General features: G+C 37.3%; 1 protein-coding gene across 14 annotated transcripts in view; it reads left to right on the top strand.

Moving 5' to 3' along the window:
• The window catches only part of SOX6 (SRY-box transcription factor 6), a 370312-nt gene that overhangs the window by 321385 nt on the left and 29523 nt on the right, over positions 1-19404 (top strand). For all 14 annotated transcript variants that reach the window (XM_041481269.1, XM_041481271.1, XM_041481268.1 and 11 more), the window contains one exon: positions 15509-15617. In XM_041481269.1, the coding sequence (XP_041337203.1) occupies positions 15509-15617 (109 nt within the window). The remainder of the gene's footprint in view (positions 1-15508; positions 15618-19404) is intronic.

Raw genomic sequence — 19404 nt, 5'->3', positions numbered from 1 at the left:
GTAGCTGGGTGCATGATTTCACTGTTACCTTGCCAAGGGCTTCTTGAGACAGCAGGCAGTGTGAGCATTCCTATCTCCCTGCCATTTTCTTTGCATCCTGGAGTTCAATTGTGAAGTAACAATTTCATTATATGCCTCTTATTTGGATGAATTGTCTTTTTACATACATAGAGATTCTTGCTTTGTGCATCCCACTTTTCCCATTTCCAAAACACAGAAACACTCTTGACTGTATTTTGAATGCTGATGCATTTGTTTTACATTCTGTTTAGAAGCCATCATTGGGAGGATGTGCATTAGAGCTGTATACAAAGTGAGTCACTGACACATCATGTACTGTAAAACTTCTTGGTCTGTCAGAGGTTCAGCAGTTTGCCAAAATGCATTCAGCTGCCAGCTCCCTGCCAGAATTCTGTTCCTCAAGCTCTTTGAATACTATGAATAAGATTAGGTTGTATGGCTACACTCTCCCTCCCAAGGGATTCCCCTTTAAAAAGGGGTTACCTGCATGACCTTTGCATAACTCCTGTGTTTTATTTTCCAGTGTCATGCTACAGATCACACTGTGTCATCACAATGTCTCATTGAGGAAGAGTATGCCAACTCTTAGGGCTTCCATTCAGAAGGAACCCAAAACGTAGAAATGCAAGCAAGACCTTTTCCTGTGGGTCTGCTCCAACCCTCTTTCATGCAAGGTTTATTTTTCCTCTTTCACTGCAAGGAGCAGTCTGAACTGGAATGTTCACAGTTACAAACTGACCCTATATAGACTGGAATGCCTATCAGTGTTTGCGATAACCAGCACGCTCTGCTGAGCAGGATATCCATTCCATTCAGTCCAAAAGCCACCCATAGTTTATCAGGATGTACTCACTAGCAGGGACAGGCAAAAGGAATGAACTGCAGTACAGGAAATTTGTAGTGCATGTGTGAGTTGTCCTACAAGGGAAGGTGATGAAGTGTACTCCTTGCTTAGTTTACCAAGTGATTTCCCTTTCTCCCCACCTCTGCCATTTTACTGTAGTTACCATATGTGCTATAAGAACATAAAGAGTCCAGTTAAAAGGTCAAACAAGCACCCAGTTTCCTGTTTTTGACCCCACTTAAGTTCTCCTGATGTAAGGTAAGGTAAGGATGCATCTCAGCACATGTGCCTCCGAATCAGGGACTGCATTACTTAATCATCCTTCAACTGCTGTGAGACACCAGTGCTGCAGTATTAGGATGCTCCTAATGTGGTGCAGCCTGTGGTTTAGATAGTGGAAGTCTCTCATCACAAGGCAGAGGGGGGAATTTTCTTGCAGTGATTGGAATGATCTGCTACTTTGTGTCTCCTTTCTTCTTCTCCTTACTGCTGCTCTTCCCTGTTGCTTAACTTCACCCTGCTTTTGCTGGTGCTCTTGTAGTGTCTCATGAGAAGAGCACCTTCATTGCTGTTGTGTGTCACATCTTAATTAACTAATAGCACAGCACACAATTTCCACATTAGAATTTCCACTAATATCTCATGCTGAGGAGAGAGAGTGTTATTTCACCTCTTTTTGTTCTTTTGTGGATATGTTCTCTATACAGCTGCATTCTTGTTGCTAAATCAGCCTTGGATTTGACTTCACAACTAAGCTAAATGCTGACCATTTTCCATAAGCAAAATACACAATTTATCACGTTTTTGATTGCTTGGAGTAGCAAAGGAATGGAGATAAAATTGAACACGTCATTGTGAGTTATCAGTCACATTTTTTTTTCTTTAATAATTCTGTTTTGTAACTGATGACAGAACTCATTTAGGATCAGACCATTTTAGGCTGTGCTGTGATAGAAACCAAAGCAGTTACAGCTCCTGAGATGAAGATCTTTAATAGATTTGAAAGGCAAGAGCTATCTCAGTCTAGCATGTTGCCTCTCCAGTGCAAAGAGGTTCTCAGCAGCTTTAGCTGCTGTTCCCTGCCTGCTCAAGGACAGAACTATTTGAGCAATTCTGCTGTAAAAGCTGCAAAGGCTTTGAAAACAAAAGCTTCCCCTTTTATTAAACTGAAACATTTCACTGTTTGCTTTTTCAGCATGACCCCACAAATAGCTGAATCAGATGTTTTAAAGTTCTGTGGACTGTTTGTGGGGACCATCAGGTCAGAAGGTGAGGTATGGGACGGAACTTCACTCCTGCATAACATGTCCCTGAAAATGCACTTTGAGTGTATAGCAGGGCAAGGAATGAGAATGAGCGAGAGCAAAGACAGGAATGTGAAGATCCTATAGTTTAAATGGTGGATCTACAACCAGATAGCTCCAGAGTATATAGCTCTTTCCTTCTTTTTTGGCATCATCTCTTTCAGTTCTCCCAATATATAATCATTTGAAATTCCTCTTAAGTCTCTGTTTCTAAACTCTAAGAAGCAGCAAACCTGAGCCTTGCTGTTTGCATTCTTCTGATATCAAAGCCTCCTATCCCAGCGGGGCCCTTAGCCATAGGAGAGGTTTGAGGGAGGAGGAAGAGATGTTTTTCCTTCTCAACTGCTGCACCAGATTGGAGGCTGGGGAGGGGAGAGGGAGCAGACATAGTTTTTAATATTCAAAATGGAGGCTGGGATGTGGTTGCTGAGCCTGGCATGCTGCTGCTGCTGCTTGTCGCTGTTCCCCTCAGCTGATGTGTCAGTGGGGCTGGAGCTGGGTGGAGGTTGGTGCCTGGTGATGAAGAGTGCCCATCCTCTCAGGGAGAGCCTTGGTTAGTCTGTTTTTGCAGAAGCTCATACCCCCGAGATAACTTGTGCTACAAAGCTGGCAGTACAAATATATTTTTGTTTACGTTTAAAAACCTGTGTTACTGATTTTCAGGAAGTATTTATTTATTCTTGAAATTAGCTGAGCAGGAGAATTAGCTAAACAGAGATGGATTTAGAGATCAGCACAATGCAGCAAGATTAAAAAACCCTCTCCATCTGAATTAATGAATCAGACTGCTTTTCATAAACTAGTTTTTCAGAAGTCATCTGTGAAGCCTTGTATAAAGAATTTTTAAAGGTAACTTAATGGGATGGAGAAAAGGTTTAAAATTATCTACAGAGGCTGTTGCAGGAGATATTAAATATTGATTTATCTTGGAGTAAGAATCATACTAAAGAGTGAGGCTTGTAGTCAGATCAATTTATCTGGAATACAAACTATATGGCTGTATTTAGTACAATGTCAACATGAATCTTAAACAAGTAGATGTGAGAGGTTGATCACTTAATCTAAATCAATTGGCTTTCCAAATCTTCAATTAAAAAAGAAATCTGAACAGTTGAAACTGAACTACTCCTAAATGCTTCAGGTGGTTTAAAAAATGCTTCATTTAGTCAGCCATGCTGTATCATAATGCTCCTCTGTGCATCTTGTTGTAGCTAGGAACAAAAATACCTAGTCCAAGACTTCTCCAAATCTTGAGTTTTTAATACTTCATACTTGAAATCCCAGTGTAAATAGTTCAAGTAATCTGGCAAATAACACTGCAAGCAATTTTCTGCTACTTGCCACTGCTGCTGCACTGCCAAGGTTTTGGTCATAATATAAAAGTTGGCTCAGATTGTTTTTAACCACCTAAAACTGATTATGCTGTTTTCAGGCATCAATAGATACCAGTATGCCAGCTAGTGGTACTGGCTAAAACATTTTTCAGTAGGTATAACAGTCCATAGGTCTCCAGTAGGAAATCCTTTATCCAAACGTGTCATTAAAGCAGGATGTCTCAGATAATTTAAGTGTTACATTTGCTTTTGTTTGTACTGTTTTCTTTAAACATATTCATTAGAAAAGAGCAGAGCCTTTAATGTTCCATGACTGAAAAATCCATCAAGCAGATTTATGGCAGGGGCAGTGTGGCATAACAGCCAGTGGACTGGCCTAATGTGCAGAAGTCCTGGGTTCAGCTCTCAGCTTAATCATTGACTTTCTGGGTAACCAGAAGATAATAATTTCCCCTCTCTGTGCCTGAAGATTCAGTTAACAACCTCCATTTTAGAATTATTTGGGTATTACTAATGAGCAGTGGTATGCATTGCAATTGTCTACATATATCATAGTAAAAAGCTCCAAAATGCTGATTGCTTCCCCAGAACAATATTGTTCTCTTTCCTGTGAGACAGAGCTATAAAACATGATCACAGTTATAAAGTATACAAGTATACAAAGGAGTAAGGAAAGTATGAGACAGGAAATTCCCTCTTACAGATTGTATTTATCCACAGAACAGAAAAGAATCTTCCACTGGAATGAGGTGCTGGAATGTTCCTTCAGTGAATTGCATGAACTTTTCCATATATGTCAACTAGAGTGGGAGAATAAGGATAGGGGAAAAGAGAGGAAAAAGTGCATTTTAAATGCAGAAAGATGCAGTAGAACCAAGATTATGCTTATACTGAAGATGAGGTCAAAAATAGGTTTTAAGTGGGATGTAAGAGGCTAATTTGTGGGTGAAACCACTACTTTTGAAACACCCATTCAAGGCTGGTTGTTAAGGTATAAAAGCATTATCTAAATTGTATTGTTGCCTGGAGCAGAAGAGTACTTAACAAATATCTTATCTGGGAAACTTGAGAAAAATTTTTCACAATAAAAACAAAAGAAGGTTTATAAAATCATTCTACTTTAAATGAAAAACTAGAGAAAGGATTTGTGCCAGTGGCATTAGCTATAGACTAGCAGTTTTCTCTTTGCATATTGCAGCAGTAAAAACACATGATTTTTTCCCATCCATACCTAGGTAGTAATTTTGCATTTAGGATGGTTTCAGGTGCAAGAGTTCCTGGATTCTGCCTGGAAAAAAAATGCATAGCTTTCAGTTATCCTTTTAAAGACCCCTGTCATTATTTTGATTCATAATTCCTTCATGGAAGAGCTACTCCTTCCAAGGCATTTAAATCTCTCCCAGTTTCTAGGAAGTACATATTTGTCTGCATTTGCATGTCAGATATCCCAAAGAGAGACTTTATATTACTTTATCAGTTGCCATTTGTTTTTTTTGGGGTTTTTTTTTGGTTTGGTGAATGAGCAATCTGGTCTGATGGAAGGTATCCCCACCCATGGCAGGAGTTAGAACATGCATTTGCATGTCAGATATCCCAAAGAGAGACTTTATATTACTTTATCAGTTGCCATTTGTTTTTTGGGGTTTTTTTTTTGGTTTGGTGAATGAGCAACCTGGTCTGATGGAAGGTATCCCCCGCCCATGGCAGGAGTTAGAACTAGATAATCTTTATGATCCCTTCCAATGCAAACCATTCTCTGACTGTGAATTCATAGCCTTCATAAATCCAGTTTGGGCTGCTTTTACCTCTAGTGTAAGTTTTAAAGACATAAATTCTGAATAACTTAGTTCTGATTGTGTTAGGGAGATCAGTAAGTAAATATAGCAATTTCACAGATGCAGTTATTCCTTCAGTTCAGCCAGGACATTGCTAATGCAAGATCTTGTCTGCTCACATAGATCCTTACAGAACTGAGTTCTTGGCTGTCTATTTTTTTATTCTTAAACAAGAATAATTCTTTGTGCCAGAAGGTCTTCAACCTACCTGTCTCAAATGGAAAAGAGAATGATCAGTAAGAAGGATAAAGCATGTTTTTTAGCCTGGAAAAAACCTGTTTAATTCTTATTCTCAGATTCTGTGTACACATAAGAACTCCACACTTTGGCCCTGATTCAGCCAAGTGCATTTACTCCATTCTTCATGTGCTTCCCTGGAGTTAAGTACTGATTGTCCATGTCCTTGAGGCCTCTGCTGGACTAGAGTGAAAGTATTTGGCACCTTACAAGATTAAGGCCTAGACGAGGCTGCAAGAATTTGCAACTCACTGTTTTGTTTTCTTTGTTTTCTGTTGGTTTTTTTTGGTTTTTTTTCTTTTCCTGGTTGCATGAGGATTAAAGGCAGGAGCTAGTTGAGGGGTACATTTATATTATCACAGGTATTACGTGCATCATACTTGATATTGTAATCATGCAAACAGTAATCTTGCCTTCTTGACATAAACAGTAAGCAGCACTTTTTCCTGAGGCTGAAATAATCACAGAAAAAACATGGCAGTGATGGAGGTACAAGAGACAAAACACTGCATAATGATGTTATTATCATTGTTCCATTGTCACCCATCCTTACACCTTAGTGATATGATCCTTTTCTCTCTGAAGGTAACAAAAGGGGCCTGAGTATAAATAGAGCAATATATAAGCAGCAATAATAAAATGCAACCTGGAAAAAGAGTACTTAAAATGCTACCAAAAAAATCATCTTGATAAATAGAGAAAAAGCCTACTTAATCTTTGTATGCATGGTATGCAATTATGTATTTACATCCAGCACAAGGCAAGGCATATACTTGAAAACAGTAGCATTTGGTGGGATTTTGCTAACTGCCTTGATTGCATTTCTAATTCTAAATATGAATATGAACATTTAAGCCCAAGTGTCTTTTGCATCTCCAATTTAAACTGCTTCAGGTGTCTTCCTGAACACGGGATGGAGCAGGCATGTCTGGAGGCTTGTGTTGTTTTTAGAGGTAAACAAAAGGGGTGACTACTCCCAGTGACTCATTTGTGATGTCTGGGGTTAGGTATCTGTACTGCAAAGCCCTGCAGGATTTACCCTAATGGCGATACTCAATGGCGAACCTACACTTACAATATACAATATGTTCAAAGGTTGCTGTAATAAAATGCAGCTAAGTTTTGTTCCGTAATTGAAAAAATACTGGCAAATAGAGTGTTTGAAATATTTGCTTTTATACCTTTATAACTACTAGCCATGTGTTGAGTGGGAAAAGTTGCATTGATTGAGATTTGATAATTGATTATTGCATCATGTAGTTGATGTTTATCAAAGTTTTTCCAGCATTGTCTGATGGTGTCCAAAACTCTGACATGTGCCTGTCATAAGGAACAGTTGAAATGATGGACTGGAAGTATTTATGAGAACATCATCTGTCTTTCTCTTGGCTTTTATCGGTTTAATTTTATACTTATAAACATCCATTTATATACGTGCTTAGATTTGCATATTATTCACAAAAGAACATCAGATTGCTTCTGAAGATGTTTGACCAGTGATATGTGTGCATGTCTGTCTGGTTGTGTGTTTTCTTGATTTTTTAAAAGACCTTTATTGTCCCAACTCCCTGTGTGGATAGCAGCTGAAAGCAACAGCTTTGTGCTGTTGAGGTTTGCAGAACACCGCAATGAAATTGAAATTGGTGACTTCTTTTCTCCCTTTTTTTTTTTTTTCCATTCCAAAAAAATTGTTGTGCTGAACCTAGAATAGTTTTGCTGGTTGTTTCACTGCTGTGGGTTCCTGCTAAAACTGGGTTTTCAGCCTGGAATATATTACTAGGTGATTAAGAGAGAAGGAGATTCAGAGTTTTAAGCTAGTAACCAAATTCTGTTCTGATTCTAATGCATGAGACTACCTTCAATGAAATTTAGTCACAAGCATAAAAATCTGGGGAAACATGCAGATATATGTACAGAATTATGAAATTGTCTAAATTTGGTAAAAGCATTTTTGTTCACTTTTTTGGTATTTAGATGGCTCCATTTTAAAATACTTGTTGAAAATGAGGCCATAACCTACAAGGTCCAACCACCTGCTAAATTAAACTTAAGTATAGATATACATTTATTCTTTTGTAATATTTAGCCTAGGAAAAAACCCTTTGTTTTGCCATATCCTTGCACTTTTATTCTTGAAAATCATGTTAGAAATTTAAATGAACATTCCAAAGGTCCATGAGTAGCTATTGAATTGCTTCCATTAGTCACTTTACAGCACAGAAAAAAACCAAACCACAGTCCTGCTATTTCCTAGTAGAAGTAGATGTCAATTGTAATTTGTGTTTATTTTTGTCTGTCTCTCAAAAATGCACATGTATGTGTTTAATTAGAAGAAAAAGTTGGGGGTTTTTTAATGGTTGCATTCAGATTCCTTCTAATTACAAGGTAGATCATAGATTTGATCTATACCATTTACCAGCTCTTCCTTAAATTTAGTGATGTTACAAAAGAAAATTAACTTCTCTCCCTAGAAGACTCCCAGTTAATCATCTGTGGAGTTGGTCAGGAGGGAAGGGAACAGCAGAGAGGACAAGGGAATTTCTCTTTGACTCAACAGTTGAGCAGCTTACACTCTGGGACACGAGATTTGATTACCTTAGCATGTGTTACTACAAATGTTATTAACAGTCATAAAATTATTCAGCTTCTTTAGAAACAAGTGGCAGACCAAGCTTTGGACTCTTTCTGACCCCTGGCGAATTACCCAGCATTTATAGAGAATTATGCAGAGTGTAAAGTAGTAACTCCTTTTGTTTGCTTTTCATTTACCAGCTGCTAATTTAATTGATTGTCCCTTTGTTTTTCAAGGACTAATTTCTCCTCAGTCTGTGGTGGAATTTCACAGTTTGTGTGATTTGTTTTTTTTTTTTTCTTTTACTCTTTACCTTTTAATCTTTACCTTTTATGTAATTTTACTGTAGGCTGCAGCCTGAGTTTGCTGCTGAAACAAAGAGTTAATCACAATGGTCTCAGATGCTGCCATGCATCATGCCTTTGTACATGAATAAAAAGTTGGAAACCGCATGAAAGCAGTAGTTGGGTTACCACACAACTGGATATGCTTAAGTCTGAACGCTTCATAACTCTAACTACTGGGGACTTGCAAACTTATAAATAACCTTGCAATTGGTTAAAACCATATTAAAACCATATGAACAAAGACATAAAGCATTTGGTTAAGGGGGCTCAGTAAATGCAGTAATCCTGTTGAAAGTAATCTAACCAGGGCAGATCCATAGCTTAGGAGTGCCTGCAAAGCATGGCGATAGTTATGGAGATGGCAATATTTCATGTGCAGGAGGGCATAATATTCTCCTTAGGTGGAAATATTTGCTATCAGTTCTTTTCTTTTTCCCTTTTAAAAATAGTTTTGAATTGACAGACTTCCTACTAAAAGCAGGCTTCCATGCACTGAAGTCTATAAACATCTTAGTATCTGCTGAATGCTTCTGATAATCAGAGAATTCATTTAAATCCTTCTTATCTGTGCTCAAGATCAAGATGGCTACTGCTCACACTAGCTGAGAAGAAGCTCTTGGAACTCTGATCCTTAAAATCAGGCTTCCAAAATAATTAGCTGAAGACAGTGTTTACGAGTTGGCTATATGCACTGGCATTTACTATTTACTTATCTGAGTTGTGGTTTGTTTTGTTTTGTTTTTTTTTTTTTTTTTTGCTTTAGACCACTGGTTTCTAGACTAGATTTTTTTCTAGACACTTTAGATTTTGATGAAATTGCAATTCTCAGTTTTGACTCCAAAACTTGGTTCTTAAAAGAAGTCTCATAATGTGACAATCTCTGTGAAATTCTGTTTCTGAACAACTTTGGAGTATTTTCTGCTTGTGATGGTCCTGCCCATGTCACATTGTCACATGGAAGCCAGCTGAGGCTTGCCAGGAAGGCAAAGGAAATTTTACTGTAAATTTCCTGTTATCTGCTTTTAACCTCTTCCTTTTCAGTTATGCTTTAAGATGGAAGAATATATTTAAAAGGAAACCTAGTGGCTTCTCTCTCCCCACATCTTTTCAAGCAAGCTGTTTGCTTTGAGGCACTGCAATGTGATAGAATTCTGTAGTCTGTCGCAGGGATGCTGGTCCATGCTGTATGTTCAGCATGCAAAGATATTGCTGGAACAGTTTATGAACAGCATAGGGGCCTCCAAAACCTGGAAGCAGCAGTATCTCAGGGTGAAAAATCACTCACTGTGCCCCTCTTGATCCCTGAGATCATTGAATTCAGGAGTTTCACTTACAGAAAAAATAAAGAAAGGGCAGGTGTCAACATCATAGGTGTCAGCATATCCTTCAGTCCTAAAACCTGCAAATCCTTGGAAAAGGTACACCTTGTATCTTGTAATATCTTAAAATAACAGCATTCCTAGAATAAGTTTGCCTGCTTCACTAATTTAATTTCTGGTTTTTGGAGCAGCTCCCAGTGCTATGATATTGAAAAGGAGTCCTAGGCATTCACCACAGTTCTGCAAAACCAAGGGCCATGCTTTAAATTGTAACAATAGTGCCACTATTGTGTTTATCTCCTCTGCCATCCAAAGAATTCCAGAAGTTGCATGCCTGCACACCAGTGGGATGATTGACATTGTTGTAATAAGGTTAATGTTTAAACTTCCCACCCATAATAACTAAAATATCCAGAGATAAGGCTGAAAGTCAATTTGTAATTATCCCCGCTGTGCCAAGACATTGCAAAAGATTCTAAGTGGAAGGTAATTTAACTTTTCAGCCCCAGCTGTTAAAAAGTAGTAAGAAGAAGGTGAAAAGCTTGGGGCATTTGTATCTTGAGTTTCCAGGGAGGAGAAAAAAAGGAGTTGTAATTCCTCCTCGCTCAAACTGGGAATAATTTTCTCTGTGTTCTACTGAAAATGCCCTTTTTATGTTTTGAATACATTAAGTAGTTTGCTGGTTGTTTACTGTCCATGGTACATGAAGGGAATAGATCACAGTTAGCAAATAAGCTACTAGAACATTTAGTATAAAATAATTCAATTGAAATACATTTCATACATAAAGACAACATGTGATAATTATTTGTAGTTATTCTCACTAAACCACTGTCCTCAGAAGAAATAATATCCCTTCAGTCGTATGTTCTGTGGCTTCTGTGAATGACCCATATTAATTCGATTTCTAGAAACTGCCTCTTTAAATTGATGTTGGGTAACTGCTTCCATCCTAGACTATTGAAATAAAGGTATTACATCATTGTCCAAACACGTCTGCTTCAATAAAAGTATTTGTTTGCAAAAAAAGATATATACTTTAAATCTTTTACACAACCATCAGCATGCATGCCATTTTCCATTTCAGGCTAAGCGTACATTTCAGATGTGGAAAAAGCAAGCATGTTGAAATAATTTGAGGCATGGGTATAGTCAGATCAGTTTTGGTAATCCAGAAGGGAGGGGTGCCCAGTGTATTATTACGTTTCATATATTATTTTTCAAGAGATGGATGCAATCAGTCATCTTCTCGCATATGGTTTGAAAAAAAAATTGTCTCGCTGGCAAGTAAACTGTTATTTAAGTACACAATCCACAGTACTAGAGAAACAGTTTTGCCAAACTTGTCCAAGTATTCTCACATCCTTAAAGATGGTATAAATATCATTTATGGCAAGCAGTTTACTTCAGACTATATGGAATGCCTTCCTGCTCCCCTGATCTAAGTGTCCCAGTTTGCATTATGGCCTTTATTGCTTCTGTTTGATGGAGTGATCAGTAAAAATTTAATGACACTATAAAATAATAAAAATGTCATTAATTTACCACGGATCCTGGATGCAGTGGTTGTAAAGTTACATTAATAAACAGAATATTTTTTACAACAAAAAGCATTGTTACGTGGGAACGTATAAATAACACACATAAATTTAAGAGCAATTTTACTGTTAGCACACACATTATTATGGAATAGCCAATAAGTGTATAAAACATAGTATATAAAATTTTATGAAAATATACTGTGCACATCAAAAATTCGGCTTTTATCTAAGTGCAGAGAAAAGCCATTATTGTGTGCTTACTGTTTCATTGCTGTTCTTTCACAAGATCACAATTTTATATTTGTTTCTAGTCATTTGAAGTTTGCAGCCTTTTCTGAGGCAGGGGCTAAGGCTTCCTTTTGCTTTACTCCCTGCTTCACTGAATCATTCTTTTTACCTTCCACACGTGAAGAAAGAATTGATACTTTCTGGCAGAACGTGACGGAAAAGTTGCTAATTTAATGCAAAGCTAAAAATAATGCCAAAGGGGTTGCAAGGCTTGCTTGGCGACACTGGAAATAAGGGATAACTATCTAGCAGTCTATCTGTCATCACTGGGGCTGCTCCATCACTGACTGTGATAATATGTGAATATGATGGATGCCACAGCCTTGTGGCTCATAACATTTAACATTCATCAGCTCTCACTAACGGGGGCTTTATAATTTAAATATCTTTATTTAATATGCAACATCTACCTCATACATCATAATTTCAAAGCACTTAGAGAACCAACAGTCCTGCAAGACAGTTGAGCAGACTTTAATTTTTTCAATAACTTTTACGTTTTCTGCATGTTTGTGACTGACAACGCATAAATAAGTGCCTAATCATATCACAGAATGGAAAATTAAGGTTTGGCTGCTAAGAAGGTTCTTTTTTCTCTTCTTTTTCTCATTTTGAAGAAAGGATTATTTTTACTACATGTTCAAAGTATAAAGAAGCACAAAGGATCTGATTTGTGTTGGGAAGTGCTTTCAGTTTCCTAATGCAAACTCCAACTGACTGTGTTGATCATGTCATGAGCAAGGGTTGTCAGTGTCATATCGTAAAAATTTTTTGCTAAGATTTAAATGGAAAAACTTAAAGCAATTATACAGTATAAGCTCCATAGCCAGCACAAAAATAAGAAAAAAAAAATCTGTCCAATATAGGAGTCAAAAGTGCTTTTCACAGGGGAGAAAACACCTGCACTGTCCATAGCAGTGCACTTTATAACAAAGTCACCAAAATTTTCAACTAATGGAGGTGAGGCAGGCAGCAATAACTGCAGTGGCTGATGTACATGTGTGCAGATGTAATGCATGTGTAGGTAACATATTTTTTCGTGCAGCTATGTATAACCATTTATTTTTAATGAAGGGATGTATTTTTTTTTAATCTAGGAATATGAAGAAGAGAATCAATCTTCCTCTCAGTCGTATTAGGGGAAATGTGTACTTTTAAAAGATTTTTAGTCTGTTTTCTCTAGGATGAGTTCAAGATGGGGGCAAAGACAAATCCCACTGAAAAGGATTTGAGCTTAGTGGGAAAAGTTTCTTCTTTTATAATAAATGTCATATGAATTTGTTGTGTTTCATGGAATTGTAAAGGCATCTACTAGATAAAAGCATTTTTAGTATTGAGGAAAATTTTCCTATTTTTAAAAGTCCTCTGAATTTGTGTAAACCTGATGCAAATACTGACCATTTTTTAATATCACTATGATGATTATTTTCAGTAAAAAAAGCAAGAAAAGGAATGAATTTTAAAGGCAATTCAAAGACCTAAATTTATCTATCTTTGTTAAAGCATGTCATGAATTAGGAGATGGTTATAAAATAACTATAAATACAGCTCCTTTGTTTGACAAGAGCAGGTATTTTTATGGCATAAGTGCTTTCATTTTAGTGATTCTGAATCTTATCATACAATTTTCCCTTTTCTCCTTCCATGTCAAAATATTGATGTTCTTACAGAAACTTTTGCTTTTTTTTTTTCTTTTTTTAGTTTTCCTTTTCCTTTTTTTTTTTTTTTTTTTTTTTTTTTTTTTTGTAAGAGAATATTTTCTGGTAAAATCAAAGAGAATGAATGACTAGAAAGATATTCCAAATGTGCATATTGATATGTAGCTGGATCTGTTGATTTTTATAGAAGAAAGGTATTTCTCCTTTTTCTGAAACACACTTAAAGGCTGCTCTTCCAAGAATACTGCAGGTGCTGTATTAAAATCCTTTAAAAAAAAGCTTTTAGTGCAAATATTTTGAAAGAGAAAATAAATGTGCCAAAAGCTGTTTTCTTAGCACTGATCTTTGTTTTTATCTCAACTGCAAATCAGCCCTTTGCAATGGAACACAGTATCCTTGATAAACTTATTTTTCATTCTCTCTACCAGTAAGACAGATCCCATCCTGATGATTCAGGTGTATTGTTACATTGCACAACATTTTTCAGCAAAATATTGGGCCTCTAGTATTATAGTGCCTTTCTGCAGTCAAATTTTATTTATAACTCTTTATTTTCTCTTGAGTTGCTTTGTGTATGTAAGCTCCTTCATCAACCATGGATTTTACAGAAGAAAACAAGTGAAGTAATTAACCAAATATAAAATGCAGAGTTATTTTGTCTGACAACTGGGAGGTTCTGAGGAACTTGAAAAAATGCATTTAGTACCTGAAATGCCTCAGCTGCATGTTGTGGCAAATCCAGTGTCACACTGAGCTTTCTTTTCCTCTGCAAATTAAATAGAGAATAATTTTAAAAATCCATGGCTGAAGGAAGTGAAAGCATGAGGAATCAAAACATTCCTCCCTTTTCCTGATGGGGTTTCATGCTGAAACACAATGACAATGGAAAAATAATAATATTGGAAATCTGGAGTAGTGGGAGGTGGAGCAAATGAGGAGTCAAGGCCGTGTTTTGTCCTGAAGAACATTTCCAAGTTTCTACCATCTTTTGGGAGAGACTCTCCCAATGTTTTCTCCTCATGTCTAGTATGCACAGCACAGAACTAGGTCACTGAACAATAGACTGAACAGCAGTCAGCACTCTACTTCTGCATAATGCATTAAGTATAACATGGAGAAACTGTTCGTGGAGCTGAAAGCTGGTATTTCACGTCTCTAAATTCAAGCTGACATGACATTTAATATTGTTTCATAGTAATGAACAACAAGGTCTCATTCATTCACAAGTACAACATAATGCCAAGTTTAATCTGAAGAGGTAACAACAAGGCAAGAGGGAAAACATGCTATGTTCCTTCAAATGAGAGCGCTAAATTAATGATAACCATTGAACACTCTGCCACTGATACACAGCACTACAGAGACCACTATTGAGAGACAATATTACACTGCCTTTAGAGTGCCTTGTCCAGGAGTGAGTGAGGAACTGGGTTCACGTATAAAATACCTTTCACTTTCCACTTTCTGGTTCCAGGTTTCCTGTGGAGGTCTCCTGCTCTCAAAAGCTTTCTGTTATTCTGGGAAGTGGGCGTTCTTTGTCCTTTTTTCTCTTTTTTTCCTTTATTGTCTTCTTAAGTTCTCTATTCACTGAGGTGCAACTTAAATTTCTAGACAAAATAATATTGGTTCTGTCCTCTATTATTCGTTCTTTCAAGTATTTGTCTTTGAAAATCTCTGCATAAAATTCAGACTTGTGTTTTCACAGAGGTATCAATGCAAACTTAAATCTCAGAGTGGGAAAAAAGTGCTTTTTTTTCATTAAAATACCAGTGCATTTTAATACAAACTCTTCTTTCAGCTTCTGAATTTTCATGTTTCCCAAATGCCGATTGTCTTTTTCAGTTTAAGTTGGAAAATAAGTGGAAAGGCAAAGTGAGCAGCATCGATCAGCACTGTGTGCTGCCAAGAGTGTTTTGTATTTGCATGTACAATCGTTTATGCATTATGGCACTGCAGATCAAAATAATCTCAAAGTTTCTGTATATGTTTCACATTTAAAACTGATTTTCATAAATGCAAACATTCAGAATCTGTAAAAAAAAAAAAAAAAAGAAAAAAATTGTCCCTGAGCTAAAATTCTAATTAGATGCATTCATTATTTGTTCAGATTTAAAAAATAAGGCATGTATCAATGCATACCCATATGCACTGGCATATAATGAGAACTATCCTATATGGAACATTAAGATTCCTTCTGTTCTTTTCCAGGAAAGAACAAGGTTTGAAAATTTAGGCCCACAGTTAACAGGGAAACCCAATGAAGATGGAAAAATTGGCCCCGGTGTCATCGATCTTACAAGGCCAGAAGATGCAGAAGGTGAGTTGCAATTTTGACCATGGGTTATTGAACACTGCACCGCAGGATGATGTGGCTGAAATACTGCCAGCGTCACGAGTACTGCCTGTGCTACATTGCAGGGTAACACTTGATCGATTTCTGTCTGCATTTGTGAGATTTCAGTAAATCCATAACAAAGTGTGGAGGCATGAAAAGGACTGTGTAGCCTTTTAGCCCTTCTGCAACACAACTGTCTTTTCTCCAAGCAGCTGTCAAATAAGTGTTTGCATTTTATACTCCTACTAAAATTTTAGGAGATATTGAGAAAATTATCTCAGGAAGGATATATATTGCCCATTTTTTTAGTGTTTAGCAGCTTTGAAGAAGGTTAGAGCATTTTCAGAAATCTACCCATTATGCACCACCTATTCAAGATTTAGCAAGCAGAATTCCATTCATAGGCAGCTATCAAATGATAATGGAAAAATACTTCACATTTTCTGTATGAAAAGATCTTTTTCATTATATAAGCCTTCAGTGCACTCATTTCAGCAAGAGTTTTATGTATATATCTATATGTTTCAAGCCCCAGGTGGAAGTCAGTGTTTATCATGACTGAGTTGAGTCTCTAGCAGGATTACCATGCATGCTCTGGAAGGGGATGTCACTGGGATCCTCTCTATCCTATGGCACATGTACATATGTAGGAGCCCTACCTTGTTGGAAGATTAATGTACTATTCAGATAGAATTTTATGCAGGAATTTTTCCCCCTCAATTTACTTCTGTTTGAGAATAATTTTGCCCTTTTTAAACTGGAGGAATTCTAGTTATGGCTTAAGAAGCTTAAAACACCTCTGAATTTTTCCATTAACATCTGACAAATCCAGTCTGCTTTTCTTCTTGGATCAAAAGAATAGGACCAGTAAACTTTAGGGAGCTATCATTTATGAGTTTCAATTATTCATCCTTAACACAATTTGATTGGCCACTGTTTTATCATCTGTAAACAGAAAAATAACAAACAGCACGTAGGCAAAAAATAATATTCGGACAGGTGTTTTGCAACAATTCTGGGTTTTTTTGAAAATAGGAATCAGGAGATACATGGACTTTCCAAAGCACTTTTTGTCCAATCAGTTATTTATAAAGTGCTTTATAAAGAAGCAGTAATCCAGCAGCAATATTTCATATTTCAACATGTTGAAGGATATTTTTTTTGGTCAGTTTGGGTGAAAAGTTGCCAGGGGATACTTACAGATACGCAGTGACTGGTTTAGATGACATCAGGCCTCTGACCCCATTGTTGGTTTTGCTAATTTCCTTCAATTCATCCATTCTCTTTCTAGTGCCCTTAATTTAGTGTCTTGATATCCCTCGTGGCACTGGCAGCCTCCCCTGTTACTGGATAGTGCAGAGAGGAGCTTTGCCATATGTAACCCAAGCTGCAGTGATGTGTGCCAGTTTAAGGACAGTGTGCATGTCTTTCTAGAGCTGCTGGGGGGGCACTTTGAGGCATGGTGCCTTGCAACATTAGAAATCCGAGTTCATGAATGGATTCAGATTTCCAGAATTTGTTTAGCAGCCAAGAGGTATCTCTGGAAAAGAGATGCTGGGTGCATAGCACTGCTGATCTGAAAAAAAACATTGGCAGGGGTTCTAAACTGAGCTGGTTATTTGTCCTTCTCGTTGTAGACAAGGTGAATTTAGATGTTAGCTGGATGAAAGAAAAATACATTCAAAACATAACCTGAGTTTTGCCCATTATGTTTGGCAAGCAGACTAAGAGATGGCACTTCTAGCCTAATATAATTTACAGTGGATGTGCATTGCAGACGGTGCTGCTGAAATATCAGCAGTTAAACTGTGGTCTCTGATATCCTGTGCCATGCTACAGACTTCCCAGCTTCTAATTATTGTGAAACGATTACAGACCTTTCTAGGTTTGCCAAAGTTTTTCTATGTGTTCCTATTATTTTGTGCTTCCAAACTTCAAGTGAAACTTGAAAACTTATTCTTTAGAAGCATAGAATCATTTAGTTTGGAAAAGACCCTTAGGATCATCAAATCCAACCTGGCATTGCCAGGTCCACCACGAATCCGTGTCCCAGAGTGCTACATCTTTAAAATACCTTTAAAAGGGGTGGTGATTCAGACACTTCCCTGGGCAGCATGTTCCAATGCTTGACAACTCTTTTGATGAAGAAATGTTTCCTTTATATCAAATCTAAACCTCCCCTGGCATGACTTGAGGCCATTTCCTCTTGTCCTGTTGCTTCTTCCTTGCAAAAAGAATAAATACTGACCCCCAGCTCCCTGCAGCCACCTTTGATGCTGTTGTAGGGAGTGATAAGGTCCTCCTGAGCCTCCTTTCCTCCAGGCTAAACATCCTCAGCTCCATCAGCCTCTCCTCCTCACACTTGTGCTCCAGACCTTTCACCAGCTTTGTTTCTCTTCTTTCACCTCCTCTAAGAATGCCTTGTTGCATTTCATTGTGCTGCCACAATCACAATCTCAGCTGAATGTCAAAGGTTCCTAATAGGCACAGTCATGTTCTTCAAAGGCTTCATGTGTTTCACACCTTCCTTTCTGTATTGTCATTTTTACTTTAAATCTTTTTTTTTCCCTTTTTTTAGATACTATTTGAGTGCAAGTTGCTGTACAAATCTTTAGCTAATATTTCTGTGGTTTGTGTGTGCTTTTACACATATAAAACAAGGAATGCAGATTTCTGAGGTGACGTATTGATGGCCAACATTTGATGCCCTGCCTTTTCTTGTCAGAAATACACACAGATCTCTGAGGCCCAGGTGCAGTTGTGACAGAGTGAGTGGATGGATGTTAGATCTGCCAGGTGGTTTTACTCTCATCACCAGAATTTTAGGACTTCAGAGTTATGAAATTCACTACATTTAGGGAAGATATTAACAATTTGCAGAGTGTTCTTTTAAAAGGGTGGTGGAGGCAGGTGTAAGGGGGGAGGAGAGGTGTAGCAGATTTTTTCCTGAGCTAAGGATTCCAAATTCAGTCCCACTGCTGACCATAAACAAGGGGAAATGAAGTTTGGGTTGTATTCTAATCCCTGCAGTGGTCTAGAGCAAAGGGGCTGTGGAAGTCCAGTTCCACTCCCTGCCTACCTGCACACTTGAATTTCCATAGGAAACCAAAGTGTGCAGAGACAAGGTGCATGTCTGTCCATCCCAGCAGGCATTTGAGACAGACCAGATCTGGGGACTGCTCCTGATTGCCATAGTTGTGACACAACATTTAAGGTTCATGTAACTTGTTAGGAGACTTATCAGCAGACTTCTGTTTGTGGAATGCTTTTGTAACAGTATCCAGCAATTATTTCTCTTTACTCCTTACATCTTTTCTATAACATATAGCTGTGATCTGAGTATGACATGATCAGAGTCAAGTTTTCCTGCAATTTTAGGAGTGCTTGTGGTACTGGCTCATTGACCAGAAGCTGAAGCTACAGGTTTTTCTTTTGGTTTTTTCGTTTTTTTTTTTTTTTTTTTTTTTTTTGAGTCATGAATTACAAGTGTTGAAATTCTTTAAACTTAGAAATTAGACAAATGTGAAATAGTATGGAATGATTGATTTTTTTTTTTTTTTTGCTCATTGTCCCTGCCCAGTGTATGAAAACCCTTTTAAGATTAATTAAGATTAATTAAAGGCAATATTTAATTAATGGTAGCTAGTTGAACTTTCAGAGATACAAAGTTGTCTTCAAAGTTTGTGTTGCTCATAATGAGCTGACAGACATCTGAATGGAGGCCTGAAAATCATTAGCAAGAGTTTTATATTAAATATGACATAAACCA

Source organism: Pyrgilauda ruficollis, unplaced genomic scaffold, assembly GCF_017590135.1.
Source record: "Pyrgilauda ruficollis isolate IOZ18807 unplaced genomic scaffold, ASM1759013v1 scaffold55, whole genome shotgun sequence".
Classification (NCBI taxonomy): domain Eukaryota; kingdom Metazoa; phylum Chordata; class Aves; order Passeriformes; family Passeridae; genus Pyrgilauda; species Pyrgilauda ruficollis.
This window is presented reverse-complemented; position numbering and strand designations above follow the sequence as displayed.